At 40.5% G+C, this 24,153-nt stretch overlaps 1 protein-coding gene across 1 annotated transcript in view; it reads right to left on the reverse strand.

The window, feature by feature from the left end:
- The window catches only part of LOC147718245 (nicotinamide N-methyltransferase-like), a 36,902-nt gene extending 12,951 nt beyond the window's left edge, over positions 1-23,951 (reverse strand). The window contains exons 1-2 of the mRNA XM_086918243.1: positions 23,765-23,951; positions 13,829-14,036 (exon numbers count right to left, since the gene is read on the reverse strand). Of these exons, the coding sequence (XP_086774369.1) occupies positions 13,829-14,036; positions 23,765-23,912 (356 nt within the window). The 5' untranslated portion in view covers positions 23,913-23,951. The remainder of the gene's footprint in view (positions 1-13,828; positions 14,037-23,764) is intronic.
- Positions 23,952-24,153: the final 202 nt, after the last annotated feature.

The raw sequence follows: 24,153 nt of genomic DNA on the forward strand, positions 1-24,153 counted from the left end.
CCTCTCTTAGTGGTAGCCCAGGCCAAAATCCTACCTTCTATTACCTATGGTAGCGAAGTACAGCGCGGGAGAGATACCAATCTTCTGGACAAAACGCTGGTAAAAGCATAAAGAAACATGTTCAACCTCCCGACTTACACCTCACTGGTGCAAATCCGACTGGAGTTTGGTCTAATAAGCACTAAAAACAACAATCCCTTTGGGTTTCTGATTTTATCAAAACATCACACACATGCTACTTCCAATCATAGTTCACTCTGACAACACTACTAACAGCACCAATTAGAACTCAAGAAAATAATGTAGAAAAATCATGAATCTTGATTAATTATTAGATACAAAACTATAGTCTCTTTGTTAAAAAACTTCTCTTACAAGAGCTTATTACAAGATTAAAAAATCTATTTTACATTAAAAAAAATGTAACCAATTTTACAAATGTGGGGGAATTTAAAAGTGTAATCACTAGATCTCAAATCAACAACCTGTTCATCCTGGGAAGCCACTTAGAAAACAGAACCCTATACATGCTCAAACATCGCATATAATAAACACATGGGTATTAAATCAACTCCTGTGGCAAGATCTACAACAGAGGGAGAATTTGCCCGCAAGACTGTACCTTCAGGAGGCACTGACAAACACAGGCCTATCGCCCTAATGGGGCACACATCGTCACCATTCAGTTTTCCAAAAATTTGTGTGGAAGTCTTTGAAATCACAGTCACTGGTGGAGCATAAAGTTGCTTTTTCCGCCAGAGCGCATGCTTGGATGACTCTGAACTCGTACAAGACCCTAGCCCCACAACAATATTTTAGCTTGGGCTACTCAAAAGCCCTGAAATTAAAATTCCTAAAGTTATGCCTCAGAGTTATACCATGCACACAGCACCTTCCTCCATGGAAAAAGGTGCAGACTTTCACACTATGCAGTCTTTGCAAAAATGGCCAGGGAAACATCATCTACTCTTTCACAGTGATGCTCCAGGAAAGGAGGGATTCGGACAAGGAGGCAGGCAGTTTTGGCCTGCTTCGACATGGTATCACCACAATTAAACACTAGATTGGTCCGATTCCTGAAAGCGGCCGAGGCAAAAATGCCAAACTGACACTAAAGCTGCTGGGCATTTCGGTATTTGGACTATTAATCTAAGAAGGGGGAGCACTAAACGATACAGGCAACCGTGTTATTTTTAAAGTTGCTCCCACATGGCTAAATTTGTATTTCAACACTGAAAAGCTACAGAAGCCTTTTACACTTTTGGCATTATGACATTGTATGATGGTGGCCGAATATTTTATATATAGTTTTCTTTTGTATGTATTGCAATGGTTGTAAGTAACTCTTCAAATAAAGAAATTGTACCAATTGTACCTATGCCCTGCTCATTTAGTCAATCTACAAGGTCAAAGTTGTTCATCCCCTATTGGTCATGCAAGAAACTATTTTTCTCATCTGCAGGAGTTTAGTTCTGTCTGAAACAAAAGCCAGATTAAAAAAAAAATGAGTGAGTTCGTAGATTCATGGCTTTTAGATTATCTGCAATAAACCTAGAATGGAAGGTTAACTTTAAGTTGTCCATGTTCCCTGATTCTTGCTGGAGACCTTCAGGGGGGAAACATGGCGACCGCAGGCTAGGTGCGGATCGCACGCCCAGAGCTGAATCCTGAGCCCTCGCTGCAGCCTTGAACGGATATGCGGTAAATTAAGTTGTGACGAACGGTACCTGAAACGGAGCCTTCTTTGGAGAAAGCTGAAGTCTTCTCGCTCCAATATTTGGGGTAAAAACCTGTAAAAAAACGGCTTTGAATGTGCCTGCAGTTCAGCTCTCCCGCTGCCGCCACCAACTCTCTCCTCTGCTGGGGGCGGGCAGCCGTGGAGATTAGACGCGGCCGTGCGGCCGCTGCAAGAAGCATACACACTGCGGCTGTAGTTGGAAGTGGAAAAGGGGGAGAGGCGTTGAGAACCACCACTTCGATCGTTTTGGGAGCAGTGGATTCAAATGACACGACGGAAGCTGCAGAGGCTGGTTTGTGTTTTTCCAAAGGTCCAGGCGTCTCTGCGCAAGAATCAAGTAAGATCTATTGCTTGTTTGGGGAGGCTCCCAGCACAGCCTGTGAATCGAATAAAGGAGCACAAGATTTGCAAGTAAGGATTACGAGAAGTAAAACAAAGGGCAGGAACAGAGGGATAGAATTGGGGGAAAAAGGACTTCAACTCCCAGAGTGCACCTTGGAGGGAGCACAAAAAGAGGTCAAGCTCAAAAAAAAAAAAAATCAACTAGAGCCAGAGCCAATTAAAGACAGTAAAGATAGTAAAGATAGTAAACGTTCTATGTTAAAACAACCTAAAAATAAGAGCAGAAATAAAAAATTAAAGGCTCCAGGGGACATAACCCCATCCTTGCGTTCATACTTTAGAGCTCTGCCACAAGTTTTACAGATCACACAAGATATGGCGACAGCCATGAAAAATCAAAGTTTACAGCTGGGTAAACAATCTGAACAAACCGAGCATGGTGTGTCTACTCTGAAATCGGACTTATCAAAGGCTATATTATCAGTGGGGGGGCCAACAGTAGTCTCTGCGGAAACCACTCAGCCTACTTTGTCTGAATTAGAAACACACACAGAGAGCGTTTTAGTTGGTTCAGCAGATGCCCAATCAAAGGAAACCTCAGAAAGCATAGATCCAGTGCTTGGCAGTGCATTAGAAGCAATAGTCTCCTCAATCTCAGAGATGAGAGAGGAGATAAGACAAGACTTTGCAATTTCTAAAAATAATCAAGTAGAAATAAGAGCTACTTGTGAAGAGCTGGGACAGAAAGTTGAAGGTCTCTGCGAGAGGACGGAAGTATTGGAAAGTTCGGTAGGTTTATTGAACAAAAATCTGGAGGCGGCTAGATCAAAAATTTATAATCTCCAAAAAGACGGTGATGACATGAGAGAGAGAATTGAAGTTTTAGAGAATTACTCCAGACGTAATAATATTCGACTCCTGAAAATACCTGAGGGAAAAGAAGGTGGAGACCTAAAGGACTTCATTGTACGTCTAATAAAAGACACACTCAACTTGGAAGAGACAGTAGAAGAACTAAGTAAAGACATCCAGCGAATACACAGGGATCCGTTTCGCATGAACCCGGCAAGAACTAAGCCAAGGAAAGTACTAATCAACTTCTTGACATATGCTTTAAAAGAAAAAATTCTAAACCTAGCATTAAAAGCAGGCTCAATAAAATGTCTTGACTTCAGCTTTGAGATACGTTCAGACCTCTCAAAGACTACATTGGAGAGGCAATGGGAGCTGGGGCAACGTATGGACAAATTTAGATCATTTGGGGCAACGGTACAGATGCGATTTCCTGCGTTCCTCCGAATTATGTATAACAATAAGATGCATAATGTCCGTTCTATTCACGATGCTGACGAATTACTGGACTGCATTAGAGATCACGCCCAAGCTCAAGCACATAATTCAAATTAGCTAGAAGGGGAAAAAAAAAAAAAAAAAAAAGATACACATGCACATATACACAGGAGGAGAAATATAGATACAAAGATTAAATAAAAAAAAAAAAAGAGAAAAATATATATATATATATATATATAGTTAAAAAAAAAAAAAAAAACACGGATAATCACTTAGGATTAGAAACTCTTTTGCACCTAAACTCAATATTTCAAATTCCCCTCTTGCTGTGTTATATAATGGTGGCTCCTTACATTAAATGGCTCAGACGTGGCTATCTCTTTTTCCTTGTCCTAGATGTAAAAAAAGGCAGCAGTGGGGAGGCAAAGGATAGGCTCCTGATGGGCGGAAATCTGGCCCAACACCAAGCCAGAATAAGTAAGGGGGGGTTTCCTAGGGGGTGGGTGAAGGGGTGGGGGGGCAAGAAAGAAAAAAAACCTCATTTGTCAGCTCAATTTAAGACCTTAAAAATCAATCTCTTTCAAGTCTCAAAGTCTAGCATGCTAAACATCAGAAAATCATCAAGTTTTGGAAAAAAAAAAAGAAGAGTGATGGTGGGGACGGAAGTTAAAAATTATGACAGATATTAATTATATGTCCTGGAACGTCAATGGTCTGCGAGTACGAGGAAGAAGAGATCGGATCTTACAATATCTGAGAGACTCGCAGGCGCAGATCATTGTGTTGCAGGAAACTCACTTGCTTAAATCAGAGGCTACTAATGTAATAAAGAAACAAAGGTGGATAGATAAATTCTGTTCAACTGACCACAATGCGAATGTAAGAGGGGTAGTATTTATCTTTAAAAAATCTGTGAGAGCACAAATTTTAGACTGTAAGGAAGACAACACAGGAAGATGGCTGATAGTCAAAGCCTCTCTCATGGGTCAGATCAGGACATTGATTGGTTACTATGGTCCTAACTTAGATGACCCATCACATCTGGATGCTGTAAGGAATCAATTAATTTCGGTTCAGGAGCCAATAATCTGGATGGGAGACTTTAATATTGTTCTTGACCCAAGATTAGATAAGTCAACAAAATCTAGAATCTCTTGCTCCATAAAATCAAGATAAACCCTCAAATCAATCATGAAACATCTAGGATTGGCAGATTTTTGGAGGGAAAGAGAGGGTAATAAGTTAGGAGTCTCCCTTAGAAATAGTTGTTTCAAACACAAATCTAGAATCGACTATGCTCTTTTTAGTTATTGCCTAAAGGAAACTCTAATATCAATAAATTACCTGCCATCACACCTATCAGATCACTCCGCATTAGAATTTACTTTAAAAACGGACAATTTAGTTAAACACCCATCCTGGTCCTTTGTTCGGACACTTTTGCTGGAGGAGGAAGAGGTGAAATACCTTTCAGATGAGACCCTAACCTTTTTTGATATTAATAATAATTCTGCTGCTCCTACAGTAGTCTGGGAGACTTTCAAGGCCTTTTTAAGAGGACAGATTACTAATAGAGCCTCTTACAGGCGGAAAATATACAATGAAAAGATTGGGGCATTAGAAAGGGACATGAAACTTCTAGAACTAAGGATAGATCCGAATGTAGAAAAATCTGCAGAAAAGGAAAAACTGGCTGAACTGAAAAAACAGATAGAAAATACTCTACAAGAAAGAATAAATAAAAGGTGGGAAGTGAGTAAATCCTCTAATTTTGAGTTCGGGGAAGCCGCAGGAAAAATATTGGCATGGAAAATAAAAGCCGATAAAACACTAAATTATATCAGAGAAATTAAGATAGCAGGCGAGACAGAGACAAGATCAACCAATCAAGAAATAGGGAATGCATTCTTTGAATTCTTTGAGGAGATCTACAAAGAAGATCTCCCCAATGATCAACAAGCAAGAGATAGGTGGTTAGATGCTATTACACTCCATATTTTATTAATGAATCAGAGTAAAATGTTAGAGGAAGAGATCTCTGTAGATGAAGTAATAAAAGCAATTCATCATTCGAAAAAAGGAAAAGCGGCAGGGCCGGACGGTCTCCCTGGAGAAATTTACAGATCCCTTGAACATAGTATAGCTCCAGAGCTTACGGTACTTTTCAATGGTATCTTAATAAAGGGAGATCTGCCACCTAAATCTTGGGGAGAGGCAACAATCGTACTTATTCCTAAACCTGGAAAATCTTCATTAGAGTGTGGGTCATATAGACCAATATCACTTCTTAACAGTGATTATAAAATATTTACAACTATTATTTCCACAAGATTGGCCAGTGTCATGGGAAATATCATCCACCCAGACCAAAAGGGATTTATTAAAGGCAGACAACTAGCGGAGTTAACTCATGAACTTGTAGGGGCTATAGATATTGCTACTGCCGTCTCTGCACCCCTGGCTACATTGACCTTAGACGCAACAAAAGCGTTTGATAGAGTCAATTGGCTCTATCTAAACGACGTATTAAAAAAATTCAATTGTGGGGAAGGATTCCGCAGAACAATCAAACTATTATATAACAGACCTTCGGCTAGGTTAATGATTAACGGGAGTTTGACTGATGCCTTTAACATATCTAGAGGTACGAGACAGGGCTGCCCGCTTTCCCCTCTCCTTTTTAATTTGTATATTGAACCGTTCACTCAACTTCTAAGGGACGAGGCTAATATTCCATCTTTTAGTTATGGAGAGTGGGAAAGGCGGGTAGCACTGTATGCAGATGACATTTTGGTTTTTACATCTGACCCAGTTAAAGCATTTCCAGTTATTATTGCATGTGCAAAAGAGTTTGGCAATATATCAGGTTATGATATTAACTCCAGCAAAACGGAGATAATGGTATGGAATCTTCCAAATATACAGTTAGGGATAAATATCTCAACATCTATGCGCTACTTAGGAATAAGAATAACTCAGGAGGTGGGGAACATCGGACAAAACAATCTAGAAAGAATACATTTGGAAAGTAAAAAACTCTTAAAATCTTGGTCACATCTACCGCTCTCCATAATGGGCAGAGTAAACCTAGTTAAAATGTGTATCCTCCCCAAGTTTACTTTTATATTTAATACAATTCCAATCGCATTTGAGCCAAAGCAAATCGAAAAATCTCAAAGAGAATTAAACTCTTTTATATGGAATTATAAAACAACAAGAATAGCATGGAAAAAACTAAGAAGAAGAAGAGAGAAGGGGGGCCTTGCACTTCCAGACTTGCTGTACTACTCATGGGCATTTCAGATGTCACACTCAAGGATGTTATTAAAAACTCCATCCAATCTTACGTCTAATTCAATGTACAAAGCAATATTATTGGGGGCAAATCTAACATCAGAGGGCTTTATGTTTAAATTTGGAAGCCAAAAAATTTTGAAAAAAATCAAACTTAAAATAGCACAATCATGGGCTAAAACTTGGACTAACATAAGGAAAAAAATTGGCCTGTCATATTATTCTACTTATTCCCCAATTTGGGATTCACCCGGCTTACCACCATGTCTGAAAGATAGCCTCTCTAATATCATAAAGCAAGCAGGTGTAATAAGATGGGGCCAACTCTTTACAGACGGGAAATTAATAACTTGGAATGAATTATACGAGCTCGTAGGACTTGGTTTGTCTAGATTTACATTCAAGTAGATAGCTGGGCAAGATCACAGAGCCGTATAGATACCAGTATTGGGAAAATTAGTACACTAGAACAAATGCTGGTAGAACGACCAACCGGAGGGAAAGAAGTAGCTACATGGTATTGGCAGATGTTGGAGGAAAGCGATGGCGAGTTTAAACTACCAGATGAGTTATGGAGATCAGAGATCGGCACTCCATGTGAGGATATATGGCAAAAATCTTGCGAATTACTGTATAAAACTGTAAAACCTGCATGGTTGAGACCTAACCATCTCTTTTCAATACATCGTGCCTATATAACACCACTAAAATTGTCTAAATTTTTACCAGATAAAAAATGCAATAAATGTAATATGGCAGGTGCTAGTGACATACACATGTTCATAGAATGTCCGGATATTTCGAATTTTTGGGAAGAGGTTAAGAATACTCTTAATTCTATTCTACATACAACTTTGTCAATAACTTTACCACTTGTCATATCTGGGCTAGAAGAAAACATTAAGGGCAAGGCAAAATCTTTTCTCTTCTATGCGATGCTATTGGCGAGAAGACAAATTTGTATACAGTGGATAGAAAAAACACCTCCACTACATTCTCGGTGGCTTTCATCCCTATACGAAACATCCAAAATGGACCTTAAGAGAACCGCTAGTAAGCGCAATCTGGCCTTCTGGGACCTTCTAATTAATTGGAGGTGAACCCGGGTTTTTTTTTTTTTTTTTCCCGGGTCCGATGATTATGCCATCAATGCTCCTGGATCATGGCCAGCCTAGAATCGATTTTGGTCCTACAGGTTGAAAAATACCTAGATGGAGTTAAAAGATACCCTCTTTCCTCTTTGGGATATCTCTGCCACCAAGAAAACAAATCACGTTTCAAAACGTGCTGGGTGGTTGGTATTACCCTTGTTTGGAAGGGAAGGCAAATGAGGACAAAAAAAAAAAAAAAAAAAAAAAAACTCTTCAAATAAAGAAATTGTACCAATTGTACCTATGCCCTGCTCATTTAGTCAATCTACAAGGTCAAAGTTGTTCATCCCCTATTGGTCATGCAAGACACTATTTTTCTCATCTGCAGGAGTTTAGTTCTGTCTGAAACAAAAGCCAGATTAAAAAAAAAATGAGTGAGTTCGTAGATTCATGGCTTTTAGATTATCTGCAATAAACCTAGAATGGAAGGTTAACTTTAAGTTGTCCATGTTCCCTGATTCTTGCTGGAGACCTTCAGTTTTGATAATGTTAGATCATACTATGTAAAGGCATTGGTGTTTACTTCTGATCCAATGTGTTACTTTATTTAATAATGAATCCTCATCCTCTCTGGTTGGCTGTTTTAATCTAGGAACATTTGTCATAAAGACATTATAAGTATTCATCTTGGGGTTCTTTAGAAGTTGGGGTGCTGGATGAAGTTTCTGTAAATGCTGGATACTTGCGACCCCGATAGGCCTGGGCACTAAATTCCCCTCCGCTGACGGACATGATGAGATGTCATCAGTGATGTCATCAGGGATGTCACTGACCATGTCATTAATGATGTAATATATGACATCATCAGCAGTGCATTGCGGGGGCACGAGTTATAGTTAGCTCAACTAAGTATAACGGCCAAATTTCTCTGGTTTTGTATGATTTAATGTCCCATTAACTATAAAGTCCCTGAAACCTGTGTGACTTTCTTCTTTCTTCCAGCAGTGACATTTCCTTAAAGTTTCCCATTGAGAACAACAATAGTTCCCGACACCTCTTCAGCCCTATGCACCCGGCTTCCCTGGGCTCGGTAACTCTGGTACTACAGTATCCTACCTTCTAAGTTCCAAAGGGATACTTTGTAAGCCACTGGGAATGTGTTACATCCTGCACTGTATACCTGTCTTTATATCACTTCCCCTTTAATGGCATGAGCCTTTCCCCATGGTGTTCTGGTTCTCAGAACTTTCCTAGTGATGCATTCTGCATCTTAATGTCAGTTGTACTTGGACTTGAAGCCGTCTACACGATGCTGTGCTGCTGAATAAAACTACTTGGATTTTAACTTGTTTCCTGGATTATTACAAAAGGGTCCTTAAACATTAACACTGCAACTGCGACTCCCACATAGAGTTGTACAGGGCATGCAGTTGTGTTCTCACTCTGAACCCATGGAGTCCCTATGTACTCACCTTTAATATTATGTTTCCTTAAGAGAGGAAGCACTGAGGCTGCTTTCCAGGAGATAGGAAAAAACTCCATGTGGATAAGATAGTAGATAAATGGCATGCTATGATTTCTCGGAAAAGATGAACCATCTTAGAAGGGCATGGGTCATGAGGAGAACCTGCTTTAAACTTTGGGATAAGTTCAGCTATATGTGCAACTCAGGGAGTCGTAAATTGTCCAAAGCTAACTGACTTGGAGCTTGATCCTATAAATGTATTTGTGGAGCCACTGCTGATAAACTTTTTAAAAATATGCACAAAGAATTCCTGAGAGGAACAAGCTAGATAGTCACAGCATTCTTGATTAATAATTGTTAGAACAGAACCAATTGGCATGATCAATTTTTGTATAGTTTGAAAAAGAGTTTTAGGAACATTGAATTTATTGTGATGTGTAACATTTAGATTTGACAGAAAAAATGAGTGTCTTATAGTTACCTAGACATGTTTTCTACTTATCTGGCTCTTCTCTTTTATAAAAATTCCTGCTTGTCTGCATTTTGTGCTATGCATGGTTTGCCTGGTGTATATATATATTGATATATTAGTAGAGGAGGTTCTTCCATTGACCGTGATAGTTCCTTGCATGCTGAAGAATTACCAGGCGCAGTCTGACATCTCATAAGGGGTGTCCTGTTTGTTAGCTTCATTCTCTCTCATCAGGTAATGGGGTTGGATCATCCCATGGTGGGATTTTAGGCATTATACCTACACATACTCTCAGTACACTTAGAGTAGGGTTCACATTGAAGGAGTACGCTAGATTACTGCCTTATTTATATGCATGCATATGACCATTGTTCAAGCAAGGAGATGATCGACGGAGCATAGGACGGTCCACCTGGGACCAGAGCTGGCGGCCTGCAGAACTCGGACCATGAAATGACAAGTGAATGTAATCGCCACCTCTTGCTTCCACGCATTCTGCATGCACCACAGAATCTTAAGATGGATTCCAACCTACACCAGAAAGACTGTCACTCAGGCCCTCGTCACCAGCCACCTCGATTATGGTAACACCTTCTAAACCGGCATCTCCACCCAGCTCCTCAGAATAATCATCCTGGACATCCCCAAAATGACCCACATTACTCCCCACCTGAGAGGCCGCCACTAGCTCCCCATCCAGAAAAGATGCCAAAAGTGTGCCAGTGCCAGACAGGACAGGACTGCCCCATATAATATTACATTTAGTAAGTTCCTGACCTTTGATGCAGAGCAGCAAGGTGGTTAACTGCATTTTGCTATGTGAACAAAATGTAAAATATACCCCCACATTCATATTCCTCCTGTAAAGACCTAAAGGTTGCGTCTACTTAGAGAAGGGAGTAAAAGCATTGGCACTCTGCCGTGCTCTCCATCCCGGGTGGAAACCCACTACTTTTCTCATAAGGGCTGATTTACTCCTTATTGCTGGCCTGAATTTATATACTCCATGTCCTCCCATGTAAGGGTTACACAAAACCTGGGCATGTACCTTTATGCAAATCTCTCAACAACTTACAAGAAGCACGGGGCATCAATTATATTTTATTCAATGCTGGACCTTAGGCAACATCTTCCCTACATTGATAGAAGCTGGCATTAACTCTTGGTAAATCTTTTATTTCAGTTTAGGCTGAATTTTTCAAGCGAAGTTTAACTGGCTAATCTATGTTATCAATTATTATTAGGTATTTTAATAAACAATATATTTTCATCATCAATAAGATTTTTTTCATCGGACGCCTGTCTGCATCAGAGTTTAAAGTCCGTACATGTGTCTGCCACATTTCACATCAATGCAGTTCCTGACATCCAAATGTGTACCCTATACTCTTAAAAGGTACTTGTGCTCAGCCAACCAGTTTTTGCTTACTTGCCTTGAGCATAAATCAGATATTTAATGAGACAGATCTTATTCTATTTCTGCAGACAAAATGTGGAATTCTCTCCTATTGACCCTCAGTGCAGAACCTCACTTAGCCATCTTTAGGAAAGCGATTAAAACTTTGCCCTGACTTAGATTCCAATGGACAGTCCATTTTCCTGCCAGGGAGCGACTCCTTCGCCCTGGTGGAGGAACCGCCCTCCAGATTCATAAATGCCCAACAAGCAGGTGCTCATTTATAAAGTGTTGGCAGGAACCAAAATCACTGCAGTTTCTGTCAATTTATTTTGATATTTGGTGCAGGGCTCTGACACCAAAAAGTTTTCTTTTTCATTTAATAAACAAATACTACTGAGCGAATTAAAGAAGAAAAAGGTAATGCCCTCCCTTGCCCTGGGAGTCATTTCCCATGTGGAAGGGATAATTATTTATGTTTTACTGTCACTTACCACCACGGTGTGCCTGGGAGTGACACAGCTATGTGTCCGCCCATCCTAATTGTGTACATGGACATATAACCAATTCTCCACCAGCACGTATGCCTTTGGGCCTTTGGAGAAGTTTGTTCATGGTAATGATGATGTACTCACTGTTGTGGCAAAACATAATGTCTGCTCGCATTTAATTCAGGTGAGAGGTATGTTGGCCGGGGGGGAACTCTGTCACCAAGATATAAATCAGGCCCATGCCTTTGTCATCAGTTATTCATCTATATCTACCACTGACTTGTTATGTATTGTTCTCATCTTTATCAATATGGTAGTACAATCCAAAAAAAACCATAATTTGATACTATATCACATGATATATTAACGCAATATCAAACCCAAGCCGCGCCTACTCCCCAACACATATTTTCATTAGCTTGTGTCTTTGTCCTTCATAAATGCTGCCTTTGGATTAATTTATAAGGCTGTTAGTCCCTCCTTATTACGGCAATGTCAACATCTATATCCTCCCAGGGCTACTATCCTCTTTACTTGCTTGTTACCCAGTACGTGAACTCTTTCTTTATTGAGCCTGGACACTGGCGGCTGCATGTTTTTTAAACAAGTGGCTGGTTTTTGCATGCTGTGGGTAAGGTGAGTAGCAAGACATCTATACTATTTTCTATGGGATGGTGTTACATTATCAGTGGTTAGCCATGTGCGGTGCTGGGCTTACACCACCTCTGCTGTGGAGTACATATTGTTTTGTTTACAGTAACTTTAGAAGAGTGGTTTGTGAAAAGTAATGGGGATACTCTTTTGTAGATGGGTGAACATTCCTATCTTAACCCCTATCTAACCCTCCTTTAACTCTTCCATACACCTGACGTTTCCCTTCCCTTTAGGAGCAAGCATTCCCCATTTCTGGCAACTCCTCTTTGTCACTCAAATGAATACTTATGTGTGTGGAAATTCCATAGCTGGGGGGGATCTCTCCAGAAACAAAGATACTACGGAAGCATTTTGTAAATATGCCCCTGATTTTTTTAACTTGGATTTGGTATAGCATAGATCCATCTTTAACCCCTTAGGCGCGGCCGCCATTCTGCACCTGTGTGGCCGTTTTAATGAGTGGAAGGGTTCATGACGGCCCGCAGCCGTCATCAGCACACGCCCACCGTGATGCATGACGGACGGGTCCGTCTTCAGCATGGAAGGGGTTAATTTGATATGGCTTCTATTGTACAATGATAAAATAAGCAAAACATGTCCTTAGTTGTTCCATTTTTTAATGTTCTCTTACTATTTTGAATGCTAAAATATTGACTTTCATATTTGTATATGTCCTAATAAGCTAAGGGCATAGTATACAAACAGATAAGTCACAAATAGTAGTTGGGTGTTGTGCGCCAAGTTCTTTTAAACTATCTGCAATACACAATATGTATTATAGAGCTGCATTACAAAATGTGACATTACATTGGGTGTCAAAAAACCTGACCTAATGTATACTAAATAGGTAGTGCAGTTTTTTTGACTCCCAGTTACTGGCTCTAAACATGAGGATAAAGGTTTACAGGGAACAGCATTCCACAGTCCATGTATTTGAATTCCAAAATGGATTTTTTTTCAAAGCAGTCCATGTTCCTTACAGGAATATGTGATTACCACAATTTCTGTCACAAACCAGTGACAAAGCTCAACGCTAATCGTAAAAAAAAGAGGCAATGCACTCTTCATGGCTTCTATTTGTGATTCAGAATGAGTTAGTACCCCTTTTTGCTATACAAAAAGTCTTTTACCAAATCACAAAATGTGTTTAGTACATGGCTAACCACCAGTTTTATGACAAGAGAATCATTTTGTGCATCATTTGATGTGAGGCATTTCAAGAAATGGTGAGAGGCAGTGTTTTTATGTTTGCTCACAAACGGGTTCAAATATGTTTGACAAACACCCCAAAAATCCCTACTATCAACAACAACAAAATTGGCATGAAGCTGCAGCTCACATCTGGAAACTTTGACATTGCCTTCAGAAGACTCCTCAGACCTGGCTCTTCGAGCAGTAGCATCACCCCCCCCCACACTCCCCTCTGCGCCTTGGGACCCTCACGGGTAAGTAGCACGCTTTACAGGTACTCTGATTGATTGATTGATTGATTGATTTCATGCTAGGAAACCTGCTGCTCTCGGCACAACACATGCTGGCAAGGTAAACAAAGGTAGGCCTTTGCAATACATTATCAGGTGTAGAATACATACCTGTTGCCCTGAAGCTCACAAACCACCTGTGCTATATGACTCCAGTCCAGAGCTCCAGGTTCATTTTTCCGCCACTTCTCAATCAGTTCAATAACCTGATCAGTGGAGGCGCCAAGAACGATTTTTGAAAAATTGTCACAGGCTGGAATAACCCATTGGAAGAAAGGACCACAAGAAAGATTGATCAGCAGCTCTCCTTTTACACCACCTGGTAAGAAAAATGTACAGAAATTGATCAATGATTGCATATTTTGAAGTAATTAAATTTAATTTAATTACAATTAATTAACCTCTGGTCACCCCATGGTAGTTTGCCACAGAGCAGCCAGGCTTAATTTAAGAGGCAATGTGAAAAGTATTATTGCAACTCTTCTAACAGTGAAACAGGGAAAACACCACACAAAAAGATACCACACCTGGCAGCATATAATATCTAGAAAAGGCCATAGTGATCGCCAGGGCAAGGTATCAGCATTCTTTTTAGCGCCTCATTTACTGGACACTTTTTTCAATCTTATCGATGTATTATGAACACATCAGTAAGATGCAATAGTGTCCGGGAAAGGAAACAATAACTCCTGCAAACACGCGATAGGCATTCATGCGAAAGCAATGGATCAGCGCATTAGCGGTGCGTTAGCGTCAATATTATTTCAGCTAACGTGATGGAGTGCCTGAAAACCCCCTGTATGACCTGATCAATGGATGAATTATGCAGCAGGAACAACAGTGAATGTTACCATGTATGTAATGCTGTGAAAGGCCGGATCTGAACAACATACTGAGGGCCTGTGATGGTATGCACCTTCTGGACATGAGTAGAAGCAATGGCGGTAGCTGGCTAAAATGTACCTGTAATGAAGCATGACCTGTACCTCTTTGGTGTTTGTGGCTCCTGAGAAGGAGATCAGGGCTAGTCTCCCTTATGTACCTCCATGTGGCACCATTTCTAGTAAGGTTTTTATCAGAGTAGGCACACAGTGGTACTTATGACAATGCTGAGGTCCTGTCAACTGAAATCAAAATGCAGTGATATCTGACATCCACATCCTCAGGTAGCAGCTGTCCTACGCATCAATGAGAAACTGAAAGTGTCATGTCATGCTTTAAGCCCTGTCACTATGTAGACCACATCACCAATAGACTTCCCCATCTAATTGCAGAGGATGAATCCTTACCCCCTGGCCTGCACCTTGTCTCGGACATCAGTGATGATGACAATGATGACAACCTACCAACCATGGACCATGGCATCATCCGAGAGCTCCTGGACTCCGTAAGGTTACCATATCTGTACTCAGTGAGGGTCAGCAGCATTGTGGCATCTCCACATACCCCACCTCACAACAAACAGGTACCACCTGCCACCCCTAGGCTACCAGGACCCAACCAATACCTTCCAAGGAGTCCAGTGGGAGTTGGCAGATCAGGTGCGGTTGAGGATGGAGACTGTGGCAGCCCCTCTAGAGGGAGCCTGTGGGTGACTCAGTCCCAATAGGGACAACACTGCCCCCATCAGAGATACCTATTCTCTGCTCCCTGGGTTGCAGCAGTCCCTGATTGTTATCACTGGTATCATGAGGCAGAGGCATGAACAACTGCCCTGCCTTAGTGACTCTAGTGATGTGGCAAAAAATCTGGGTGCTATTAGAACCATCTTGGAGTTCATGGAGCGGAAGCAGGACTGACATATAGTTGCAATGGCTGCCTTTCACTGTGACGTTGCGGTTGTTTTGTAAAACCAGCAGATCCTCCTCGCCGCTGTGCTGCTTCATGTTTTGACATAGATGTATGCTGCGGCAGGCACAGGCGCTGCATCTTCAGCCCCTGATGTGTGTGTGCCTCCCTCAGCTGCCTTATCTACAACACCACCTTCACAGGAGACACCACACACATCAGAGGAGGAAGATTTCTTCACATGAAGAACTGTCTGGTAGCATTTATCTGAGACATATTCCCTGTTTCTCTGAGGCCCTTTGATGAATGACATACCAGGGAACCTCTATTGTCCCTGTGATCTCAAAGACTTTGCCCTGTCTACCTTTATCATCATTTCACTGACAATATGGCCTCTCCTCCCTAATGATACTGCGAACAGCTTCCTGAGTGAAGCACTCCTCAACTCAATATGTCCCATGACATGTTCCCCACATGGACTGTGTCTGAATATCCACTGGTGCTAAACATCCTTTTGAGCACTTTTTCCAATCAACTTTTGCTGTGATCTCCTACAAACATTAGCACTTGTAACTAAAGGCAGCAATAACTGCTACCTGTATGTTGTGTGTCTCGATGAATCAGGACAAGGTTCACAATTGGACATCCTGGGAGGCCACTACACCCACTACTGGCCAAAGGGACCTTTTTTTGGGCTGTGGGACAATGCTAGGCAGTGAGAGTGTAACATAGATTGCAATCTCTATGTATGTGGTATTATGTATTAAGTTCAACTCGGGTCAAGCAGTCATTGTGAATGGTTCAGTCTCTCCACATGTGTTGAGTCCATCCATTGTTAACAGCAAGCATACAACATTGGGCTGACAATTAAACACTGTAAGTGTGAGAGATTTTGGGATACCTACTAGTGTGTGAGCTCAAATGCCAAATGCCTACTATATGTGCAAAAATCATTGAGCACAACATACTTCCAATGTATGTTGCATTAGAAGCACACACATCGATCTTGTATGTGAACACAAGATGAGCTCTGTGTCATTAATCATCCGTGAACGCCAGGACTACTGCTCAATAATGTCTAATCGTAAGATCATGTAAACTCAAGGGCAGTCTGATAGATCCCTGTCTATAGATAAGAAACCTAATCACAAATATTGTCAGGCACTGCAAGTATAAAACTTCACCTGAGCACAGATGCTCACTCCCACACAGGAAATCACAAAGTACACCTGTATGTAGCAAACTCTTAGATTTAATGTAAATATAAAAGTTTGAATAGTAACAACAATAAATCCTACACTAACTTAGCCTATCTACTATTTACCCCGACCTTAACTTAACTTAGTTTACTCTATACAAATAGCACAACATGACAAACATCAACCTCCCACCCCCTCTTAAGTCCCATTTACACACAGGACAACAGAAACAGCACCTAAACATCAACTACCTACACATAGAAGCCTAAACAATCATACAGTTTTTGTAATGTTTTCACGTTTTTTTAAGTTTTTTCATACATATAAAACAAATCAACCCGACCCCTAACTATCTCAAAGTATTCTGTTGCACAATCTGGTGTAGGAGGCGGACAACAGACTCCCTCCTGAGCCTGTAATGCATAATGACCTTTTCCTCCATGAGGTCAATGAGGGTTATCCTCTGGCAGTATGTCCGCTCCTTTCTCCTGTGTTTCCTCTCTGGTGGTGCTGGTGTTCTCCTTGTTACTCCTAGCATCAAAAGCAGTTGATCCGAGGCATAGTCGAGCTTGCCAAATGGCATTGGGTCTGTTCTGCCTTTGTACCAGTGTGCTAGTGTCATTTTTAAGATCAGCGTTTCCCTAGAGGTTAAAAACTGGCAAAAATGGAACCTAGCGGCAGTTTTTGAAAAATAACAGGGTCTCCAAAAATCCTCGTACCAATGGCAGCATCAGTTTTGCAAGTGTTTTTTTGAGGAAACACCTACCTTCACATATCATTTTGGGGAAATGCCGCTAGCAGGACTGGTGTTGCAAAAAATAAGCACTAGCAGTGGAAAGGCGAATGCTACAGGGCTTTGTGGCCACTTTTTAAATAAGGTGCTAAATAAAACGCTACAGCATCAAAAAAGTAATACTATAGCGGTGTAAAGTCATTGTAAATATGCCGCTTTGCTCGGTAGTTAGATTTTATTTTGTTTTTAGATATAGCTTACATGTAGGGTAAGGTAGAGTTAGTCTTATATTTAGTAAGATAACTTAGTTATTTGAAGGGGAGACAATGTTAGGATTGTAGATTATATGTGTATGAATATGTGTTTAAATCAGTTGATGTTTTACAACCTGTTTGTCTATGTGTTGAATTTGTTCATACATGTTATGGGGATTGGGGATTTATGTTAAATATATGTTGTTTAGATATAGATAAGTAGTTTACGTTCCGGTTAAGATTCAAGTTTTAAAATACAGACATATGGTTTAGATAGCTGAAGTCAGGAGTTTAGTAATTTGCTGTGATCCTATAATTAGTTTGATGTCTATGTGTGCTTGATTTGTTTATGATGCAATCTACACATTAACCATATATTAGATGAAAAGGCAACATGTTTATTGGAAACAATGATGTTATCCAGCCGCTCCACATGATGTTTACATGTGTGTGAGCTTACTCTGACTTTGGGCAAATTCCCATACTATGCAGACACATTGCAGCCACAATACTCAGGGTGATTGGCTGCAATGTGTGAATGGTAGGGAGGAAAACATATCCTTATAATGTTAGATATGTTTCATTTAAAAATTCTACTGTCAGTGGCAGACTTTCACCTGACTAGTGGGAGTTCAGAGATTCATTCTTGATATGTGTAGGCTGTGTAAAGTTACAGAAATTATGAGTCATATTTATCAATGATTTCCTCACCCTTGCACCATGCAATGGGACGAAAGAGCAATGCTGCTCCTAAGTTAGACTTTTGAAGCCCCGCAAGGCCCCCGTGCATGGCCCGGTGTTCTTGAGAAGTCTAGAGCAGTGTTCTTCAAACCTTTTAATGCTGACCCCAGTTTGAAGATCCCTGACCTAGTCTTGAGAAACACAGTGCCAATCAATGTATTTCTCTGCTCATACCTCTTCCCATGCAGACAGGTATGCATAGCAGACTGTGGGGAGGAAGTGCCTTGTTTGCTGATATATCACTCTTGCATGGTTAGTCTATATAGCACAGTGGGGAGGGAGATTGGCCCCTCGCCTGTGACCTGTGTCTTAGGTGATGTGTGTATAAATTAGGCTGTGAAAATAAGTGTACCTCTCTGGCCAGAGTTGTTCTCAGCATAGCAAATATGCAATTATGGTGTGGGGATGAAATTACCTCTATGCTGAGACGTCATAACAACTATTATGTGTAAACATACTACTCTGTCAGCAGAGACATCTCCCCTGAGTAATATAGGTGCCATTTAGGCTGTGAGTAGTAGGGTATAGAAATATGTGCTGAGAACTGTGTCTTGGTTGATTGGTTTGGATTGTTGAATATGGGGACACACACCTCTCCCTCAGACCTTTTCACATGGGACAATGAAGCATACTGAGGTTTACACTGGGACAGACTCCTCCTACGAAAATTCTCTCCAGGGTCTGAAGTATAGTAACATGAAAAAGAAGAGCCCTCTCTACTATCACATCCCCACCAGCTGATAGCAGTGCGTTGAAGAATATGATGATACGCTGGCCTCTGTGCTGAAATCAGGGGTCTGAATGCTACAGTGAGCACAACAACTGATCTCTCTAGTGAGACCTCAATGTTACATTAGAAGTCACCATAGCTGAGTATCCATACTATTGACTTCTCCATTAACAATTCTCTCAAGCATAAAATATGTGCATAGTACTGTTTAGATATATATACATGCAGGAGTACTTCTGCACCCCCTGAAGATGGAACAGTACAGTACTGAACATATATTCCAATCTATAACAAATATTAAGGACTCAGATCAGTAGTAAAAAACAAACAATTTATTAACATTACAAAACTGCAACAGCTATATTAACTAACTATATCAAAACTTAAAAAACAAACAAAACAATGCACTTTACTAATACTTAAAAATAAGTTCTGATGCTCATCAGCAGGTACTAATGTTTCCACACTTTTTCTTCATTTTCCTACTGGATTTGATGTGCGTGGAACATCTTTTCCTGCCCTTTAGCCACCTTAGCCTGCCAAATAGCAGTCATAAAATAAACAAAACAACAAACTTTACTAATTCGTAATGTCTTCATTCCATTAGGATGAGCAGCCTGGTGTAGCTGCACCACCACACCCTTTAAAAAGTCTTTGGCAGTGTTTTGATTTGATGCCAGCTAACAAAAAGGACTCAGCATAGTTTCTCATACAAACATTTTCACCTCTCCAGCTATTACTTTTTTCTGACTTTTCACAGTCATTATTTCCCGTATATTTCAAAACTGGCCAAGACCTTCTTTTGTCCTCCATGTATTTTCTTACAATGTAGTTTTCTTGTTGACAACTTCTGTTTCCCAGTATCTTTCTTCAGAAAAATCCACACTCTCAACCAGTACATTTTGTCACAAACAAATTATAGCCAGCTATCAAACTACATTTCATACAAGTTAATAAAGTAAGACATTCCTCTTAGAGACACATCTGCCAAGAGGTTTCACTCGAGAAATCCATATATCTCATAGAGTTAAAGTGTATGTAGGATGAGGTTCATAAACAAAACAAGAGATTGTATTGACACATTCAACATTCTTTGTTTTAATATTGAGAAACACTGCCTCCTTTACTTACAAGTACATACAGTTGAAACACTTCATTTTTCAACACAATCTGCTATATGTGCTGATATTTCTACATTCCAGTGTCTACCTTGCAAAAGCTACAACTCCCCTAACAGTTTTTTACTCGGTATACATGCTGTAGAATATTGGGGCATATTACCAAGCAATAGCGATAATTATCGCTATTGCTTGGTTAGAGACAAAAATTTACCGCTGAGCTGTGGCGATTTTTATTGCAGATAAACCTTGGTATTGCAAATGCGATAAAAATTGTCCTCAATGCATGAATATCGCTGAAAAGTCAGCGATATTCATGCATTACCGAGCTAATGCTCTTAGCCATGTTATCCACCTACCATTGGATAACATGGCTAAGAACTGCTCAGGGCAGGTGTTAGCTTTTGGAGATATTTGCGCTTAGCGCGAATATCTCCAAAAGTTGGTAATAGGAGATAGCGATGTTAGCGACTGTTTCCAGTCGCTAACATCTTGGCACCCACTTGCTTGTCATTAGTGATAAATATCACTGCCATGCAAAGTGGGGCCCAAGATGGTCGCTATCTCCTACTAGCTGTCGCTAACTGGTGTTAGCGACGGCTAGGTAATAGGGAGATAATTTTATCTCCACTTAGTTGGCTTTTAAAGCCAAAAAAGCAGAGATAAACCCCCTTATGGTTACCAACATTAGCACACTTACTGACACTTCACAACAAAATGTATGCATGTACTTGGAGTTCTTTATTTAATGCAGCTGAAGACACCAGTCTCTTTCTCTTCTACTGAGCACAGCTCAAACAGACTTCCGTCTTCTCCAAAGTATCAATAAGAAATTGAGCTATCTCTGGTTCTTCACCCAATCACATCACAGCATCTTTGAGCCATGTAATAAGAATGGTAACTATTGGTTGAGTTTTGTACCTTTTTTTTTACTTCTCTCCATACAAATTTGTGAAACACTTGTGGGATCATAAAAATCCTTGTGGCATGCCCGGTAATTTTCCATGCACATCCTGCAAGTGTCTCGCAGTATCAAAGATCCCCAAACAGCAAGTCTCACTACCAAACACATGCAAGCTGCTCTTGCAGTACTCTTGTTGGCTGGCAACAGATTTGTAGTACAATAATTGTATAGGGAGGCACTAACCCCTTTACTAAAAACCCTCTGTTTAATAATAGGTGTGCACACTGGAGTAGGAGAAGGGCTACCCTCTGCCTTCAAACATCTCTCTCAAACAACAACTATGGATAGTAGGGCCTGTACAGGGATTGACCACTTTGCTGAGACCCCTCTCTTGCAAACTGGTTGTTCATAATAGGGTTTGTTGTGGGACTGGTCTTTCCTTTCAGTCTTCTCTCTCTGATGACAGTTGGGTATAGTAGGGTATGCAGATGGAGTAAACTCTCCTTTTTCCTGCAAGCATTTTTAATTACATTTTTAAAATACCTGCTTTTATCTTTTTGCTGCTCATTCTTTTCAAGACATTGGCTGCCTCCTGGGTTTGCTATCCTGCCTCCATTAGTCCCTGGTCCACTCCAGCTGTTGCTGAGAGAGTGGAGGGAGGTCTGGTCAGGCTTGCACCCACTTCTGTTGTGCAGTTCACAGACACCATCTTGGGAGTGAGACGGTCTAGTCTCCCTCCTAAGTCCCTTTGCCTCTGTCCATAAAAACTGAGAATGGCGCTGATGCCCACTTGCACCAGTCTTTGCCTGGACAACACTCAGCACCATGTCCCTCTGGCTGGTTGTCTCAAAACTCAGTGGGGATCCTCCGGTACACTCAGGAGGCACTGAGATCCTATGGTAAAGGCCCCCCTGACCTCTGCCCTAATATTCCTTCCCATTTCTCTCGCCCTAACCACACCAGGTGCTCTAGACCCAACTCTGCAATCAACTCAGTCTATAAGGTGGCATTTGACCTGCAATATAGAAAACGTGGTGGTCCAACAAATGCAAACATTTCATGTATGCTACTCAACACCAGGTCCCTAGTGAAGCATCTCCGTCCTCATCCAAGTGTAGCACATGGATGTCACCTTTGTATCTGAAATGTGGGCAGATCGTGGCTCTGGCCCAGAATTTGTTGCAGCTACCCCCATCCTGGATTTGGTATCCGTTGGTGAGACAGGCAACGAAAAAAGTGCAGAGGGAGGTCTGTCTTTTTTCATGACTATTTCAAAATAATTTTTGAGCCAGCAACCACCTCTGGCTTTGAGGCAATAAACTTCTCAATGTAGCTACCAGACTCATAGCTTTTTAAGGGAATGCTAATCTACCATCCACCAGGACCCAGAAGTGGTTTTGATTATGAGCTTAACACGGTCCATGAATCATCTATTCTTAATGAGAATTTCTCACTGTTAGGTGATTTTAACTTCCATCTGGAAAATTAAGCTGATCCAGACTACCTAAAACTGATTGATGTAATAAATGTACTTGGATTATATTTAATCTCCATAGACCCGACCCACAAGGCTGGACAAATGCTTGACGGGATCTTCTCCAACTACCCAAATATTAACCAGCTACCCTCTTTTCCTCTCATCTGGTTAGACCTTTGGGCAGTCAACTGGAAGATAGAGTTTGAGGAAAATACCAGGCACAGAGACACAATTCAACTAACCCCTAGTAGAGCCTGACACAAGCTACAGCTGGTCGAACTCAGAGACTCCCTTACCGCCTCACCCTGTCAACTTACTGATAATCTGGAACATAGCTTCGCAAAGTTTTCATGCTGGCTAAACTCTACTTTAGACAACAAAGCATTGGTCAAACAAAAAGTCATGGCTAATAAAGTATCCCAGGCGTGGTACAAATAAAACCTTAGGATATCAAGGTAAGAACAGAAATGGATAAAAACAAATATAAGGCTGAGGAGAAAATTATCTACCAAACTGAATAAATAAAAAAGGATCAACAAAACCTGTGGGGGAGAAGACGAACATGAGACACTGTACCATGTCAAGAACTAAAGCCAATTATACACAACAGCGCAAGGGTGCTTACCTGAACGATCGCAACAATAAAGTGAACACTAGGAGGTGTGATGGTTTCTCGTGGTTTGCCGGTACACAACTGGGCAACAAAGTTTCAAGTCTGTAAGAATAATGTCTCATGTTCGTCTTCTCCCCAGATTTTGTAACTCCTTTGTTTACTTACATTGCACATGGTTAGATTGTAAATATTGATATACTTTACAATATACTATTCATCATCAATGTGCTTTTGCCGTTTTAAAATTTGGTCATTCTGTCCACTGTCTATTCCGACTTTTGATTTTACTAGTATCAAAAATGTGAAATACATTTATTATTCATTCTTGTCTTTAAATAACCAGAAGCGATGAAACAATTAATGCACAGAAAGCAAAGAAGCTCTTATAACATTTTTTAGAATTCAATGCATAAACATATATCATATATTTGTACAACAGTAATATTTCTCCTTTTCTTCAGCTTGGATAACAGGAGTTATAGGAACATACCTGAGGCAAATATTTTGTTCAAAAGAGGTAACATCTTAATAACTGAATCATCGAGGAAGGCAGAATCCTTTGAAGTGTATGCTCCCACCGCCTTATCTGGCTTCAAGTATTGTTCATGGAGCTCTTTCAGATCAAAATATGATGACATTTTCAATTACTCAAAGTTTCCAACTCTACTTCTTCTGTGCGTGCACCTATTCTTATAGTAAACCATCTAAATTACAAATGATTGATAAACAAATGTCAGTTTTATTTGTGTGCGCTCCAAACCTCATCTAAATTCTATTCTTCTTTGATGTCAGCTGAGTGAAGCTTAGAAATATTTAGCATACTGTTTGCAAAGCATAATGTTGTGAATGGTGCCGCATGTCTCATCACCTTAATTGACA

This window comes from Lissotriton vulgaris, chromosome 4_1 (genome assembly GCF_964263255.1).
Source record: "Lissotriton vulgaris chromosome 4_1, aLisVul1.2, whole genome shotgun sequence".
NCBI classification, from domain to species: Eukaryota; Metazoa; Chordata; class Amphibia; order Caudata; family Salamandridae; genus Lissotriton; species Lissotriton vulgaris.